Raw genomic sequence first — 4,876 nt, forward strand, 5'->3', positions numbered from 1 at the left:
CTGTGAAGAAGGCTGAGCGCCAAAGAATTAATGCTTTTGAACTGTGGTGTTGGAGAAGACTCCTGAGAGTCCCTTGGACTGCAAGGAGATCCAACTGGTCCATTCTGAAGGAGATCAGCCCTGGGATTTCTTTGGAAGGAATGATGCTAAAGCTGAAACTCCAGTACTTTGGCCACCTCATGTGAAGAGTTGACTCATTGGAAAAGACTCTGATGCTGGGAGGGATTGGGGGCAGGAGGAGAAGGGGACGCCAGAGGATGAGATGGCTGGATGGCATCACTGACTCGATGGACGTGAGTTTGAGTGAACTCCGGGAGTTGGTGATGGACAGGGAGGCCTGGCATGCTGCGATTCATGGGGTCGCAAAGAGTCGGACACGACTGAGCGACTGATCTGATCTGACCTGAATGACTAATGATGTTGTGTCCAGGCTTTGTGAATCCATTGGGAGAGATGTGGGTGAAAGGGTGTGATGTCAACATTTCCTTCTGGTCTACTATCTGGCTTCTTGGGCCCCCATTTCCAGGTTATTCTTGAAGAGAATAAAGGTAATGTCTATGGCAGGTGGAAAGACAAGAACAGACATTTGAGTTTCTTTTTTTGGCATTTTGAAATGATCTTAAGCTTCTTTAATAATGTGGTGAATCACATTAATAGGTTTTCTAATTTTAAACCCAGTATAAAATCAACTTGGTCATGATGTTTCCTTTAATAGATTGCTATACTCAATGTGCTAATATTTTAAATAGGATTTTTCCATCTGTGTTCATAGGACAGATCGGCCTCCAATATTCCTTTCTGTTATGCTCCATCACTGCTTTGGATATCAGGGTTTTATTAGCCACATAAAATGAGCTTGAGAGTGTTACTTATTTTTCCATTCTCTAAAAAGCTTGTAGAAGATTCGAATTAGATGATCCTTTGAAGTGTTTGTCAGAGCTTGTTTTATTGAGTTGTAAGAATCTTTTGTATGTTATTCAGATTAAGTCTTTGATAATGTACATGATGAATATTTCCTTTTTTGTTTTTAATTTTATCTAAACATGTTTAATATAAAGACATTTTAAAAGTGTTACGAAGTCAAATTTAGATATCTTTTCATGGTTTTGTTTATTGCTCAGAAAAGTTTTCCTTACTATAAAACTGACTTTTTTTTCTGACTATCCAATTACTTCAAAAATTTTTGACTAATCTACCCTTTCCTCAATGACCTTAAATTTAACATTTATCATAAACTAAATATATATGTCTTTATCATAGATTAAATGTGATTTCCCTGGTGATTCAGTGGTAAAGAATCCACCTGCCAATGCAGAGGCACGGATTTGCACCCTGATCTGGGAAGACGCCACATGCCACAGAGCAACTAAGCCTGGAAACCACAGCTACTGAGGCCATGTGCTGCCGCTCCCGAGGCCTGCGCGCTGTAGAGCCTGTGCTCTGCAACAGGAGGAGCCACAGCAATGAGAAGCCCCTGCACCACAACGAAGAGAAGCTGCAGCTCGCTGCAACTGGAGAAGAGCCCGCACAGCCAAAAATAAGTGAATAAAATTAGTGTTTAAAAACTGCATTCCAATTTTGATTGGGTTTGGGTGGAATTCATACACTAAGCTGACATCTTTGCAATGTTGAGTCTTCCTATTCAGGAATGTCAATATACGACTCTCCATTTATTCCCTGCTCCTTAATAGCTATATGAGACTGGCCGGAACCTCTGGTTCATGACTTGTGTCTAAGATTTCTCTTGATCAGCTCCTACTTGGAGCTTAGCCTTCCGCTGAATTGGTTCATTTTATAAGCCCAAGTATGGTAGATTGCATTTTCCAAAAATAGCTGCACCAATATATGTTCCATCTCCCATGCTGTTTTTTGTTTTGTTGGTTTTTTTGCTTAAACAACAGAAGTTTATTTTCTCACAGTTCTGGAGGTTGGTAATTCAAGGTCAAGGTGCTGGCAGGATTGGTTTCTCTTGAGACCTCTCCCTTCTCGTGTTGCAATGGCTGCCTCGTCACTGTGTCTTCACGTGGTCTTTTGCGCATGTGCATTCCTCATGTCTCTGCTTCTTCCTGCTGGTCTGGGAGGGTCTCCTGGGGAGGCTGCGGCTCTCTCTTGAGACATAAAAGCTGGTGGCAAGCATACCCAGGAGTACTCACCATAAGATCTTGCTTGGGCCCCCATGCTCTTGAAATGTGTCAGTGACACTCCATCAAGTGTGGGAGTCCCTGTTCTTTCCCCTTGAAACTGGGCAAATCTTTGTAATTGCCTGGACCAAAAGAATTCAGTGAAGTTAACTCAGTGTGACTTCCAAAACTAGCTCCTGGGTGGCAGTTCTGCTATAGTCTGGTCCCACTATCTCTGAGCTGCTGTGTAAGAAGTTCAGATACACTGAAGCTGCCACGTGGGAGAGACCTTGTGGCAAGCCCACAAAGGGATCAAGGAGAGAGACACCCAAGAAATTCCACTTATTCCAGCCCGTTATTGAAGGATTCCCAGTACAGACACCAGACACGTGAGTGAAAAAGCCTTCTGGTGACTTCAACTCCAGCCACCATCTGACTGCAACCTCATAACAGACCTCAAGTGAAAAACCAACCAACAGAGCCATTCCTGAATTTCCAAGCTGAGCAGTGGTTGTTTTAAGCCACTCAGTTTTCAGATGGTTTGCTATGCTGCAATAGACAATGAATACACTCATGTGTCCTGTTCAAAGATGAAGCTCATCCCCTTTCCATCTTTCCACATACAGGAAAAAAAACCATACTTACTCCCCAGAGACTTTCGTGTGTTCAGCCCACAAAGAGAGGAAGAAATGAACAACATGAAACCAACAACTTTGGACATCTTGTTACTTAGAAATCCTTTACATATAATTCCACGCACCCAGGCAGTGCCCACCAGCTCTCTCTCTCCTCCTCTCATCTTACTTCCTGCAAACTCCTAATTCTCCTTCACTCTGTAGGGTAGAGCAATTCAGTTCTCTCAAACCCTTTCTCCCAAACTCAGGGACAGTTTTCAAAGTGCAGGGCCCTTTGCCAACATGCCTAATGGAGTTGAACTTTCCCAGGTTCCAGAGAGTACTCTCCTTCACTATTTTAGCTGACCTGCTTGTGGTTGTCTTCCCCACAAAACAGGACTGACACAAAGAGTCCTCAATAAATCATAATGAAAGCAGAAATGTAGCAAGCACCTACTATGTGCTGCTTGTTAGGTTAAATACTTCATATGCATCATCTCATTCAATCTTCACAAAACCCCATAAGATAGGGACTACTATTATCTCCTTTTAAAGAAGAGCAATCTGAGACTTACCAAGTGGCTCAGTGGTAAAGAATATGCCTGCTAATGCAGGAGACGCAAGTTCGATCCCTGGGTCAGAAAGATCCCCTGGAGAAGGAAATGGCAACCCACTCCAGTATTCTTGCCTAGAGAATCCCATGAACTGAGGGGTCTGGCAGGCTACAGTCTATGGGGCTGCGAAAGAATCAGACACAACTTAGCAACTAAACAACAATGACAGCAAAGACTTCATATTTTAGGGCCTGTGGTCATACTTAGTGACAGAGTCAGACACCAAAGCGCTAAACCGACATTGCTTAAGTGAATGAAAGAGAAGGCAGGAGACTGGAGAGAGGCTACTCTTGACAAGTAGGTTTTGGAAACTCTGGTAAATAAGGTGCGGGTTGTTTCTTCTGAACATGAAGGAGATCACCTGGAGGTAGAGAAATGGTCAATCCTACAGACCCTGGTGCTTAAGGGAGCTGCAGAGAAGAAAAAGCAATAGAAGGAGAAGTGCTTGGGATTTACCTGGTGTTCCAGTGGCTAAGACTCAGCACTCCCAATTCAGGGGACCTTGGTTCAATACCTGTTCAGGGAACTAGATTCCACATGATTCAACTAAAGATTCCACATGCTCCAGCAAAGATCAAAGATCTGGAGTATTGCAACTAAGACCCAGAGCAGCCAAACAAAAAAAAAATTTTTTTTTTAAGAAGGATGAGTAAGTGGAAGGAGGAGGAGGAGGGTTGAATGGTGGACACCTGGGCAGTGAAGACTTCAAGGATAGAATGGCCAAGGCAGACCCAGGTGCCAACAGCATCATGACTGGAGGACTAAAGAGCCTCACTGGTCTCCCAGCTGGGGTGGAAACACAGAGAGGAGAGGGAGATGAGGAAGTTTAGAAATGGGGTGCAGACAGCTTGGCTAGTATTAGCAGTGAAGCCAGGGGGAGAAGGTGAAGGGGTGTTCATAGCATGGCTGACCCAGGAAGGGCCGTTGTTGTTGCTGCTCAGTCGCTCAGTCTTGTCCAGCTCTTTGCTGACCGACCCCAGGGACTACAGCATACCCGGCTTCCCTGTCCTTCACTACTTCCCAGAGTTTGCCCAGACTCACGGCCATCAAGTGGATGATGCCATCCAAACATCTCATCCTCTGCGGTATGTTTTAATAGGGACGAGGCCTGATTGATCGTAGGTGGAGAGGAACGAGGTGGATGGAGAACTGGGCAAAGCCTGCTACAAGGTCGGCAGAACCTGCGGTGTCCTCGGCCTGGGCCCTGGACCAGGGCACCCAGGCCCGGGCTCGCAGGCTGAAGTGGCTGAGGACAAGGCGCAAAGTGATGGGAGGCAGACTGCGGGTCGGGGAAACGGGCTGGGTCCCGGAGATCGGGCTGGACAGGCAACTCGGACGGCCCTCTTCCTCTTTATAGAGGAACGGAGCCATGGTCCCGGTCCCGCACCCTGGCCGCTCTTCGGATCACCCGGCCGAGGCCTCCGGGAAGCCGGGCGAGAGGATGGAGGGTGGGCGCTGGCGGCTGGACAGAGCGGGGCGGAGCTGGGCCGGGAACGCCAGCCTCCCTCCCCGGGTCCTCTCAGGTGAC

At 46.2% G+C, this 4,876-nt stretch overlaps 1 protein-coding gene across 1 annotated transcript in view; it reads left to right on the forward strand.

The window, feature by feature from the left end:
* The first annotated feature begins 4,717 nt into the window (after window positions 1–4,717).
* COL9A2 (collagen, type IX, alpha 2) overlaps window positions 4,718–4,876 on the forward strand; it is a 15,217-nt gene continuing 15,058 nt past the window's right edge. Inside the window, exon 1 of the mRNA XM_010862813.1 lies at window positions 4,718–4,871. Coding sequence (XP_010861115.1) covers window positions 4,718–4,871 — 154 coding nt within the window. The remainder of the gene's footprint in view (window positions 4,872–4,876) is intronic.

The sequence above is a fragment of the Bison bison genome, unplaced genomic scaffold (assembly GCF_000754665.1).
Source record: "Bison bison bison isolate TAMUID 2011002044 unplaced genomic scaffold, Bison_UMD1.0 scf7180017864484, whole genome shotgun sequence".
NCBI classification, from domain to species: Eukaryota; Metazoa; Chordata; class Mammalia; order Artiodactyla; family Bovidae; genus Bison; species Bison bison.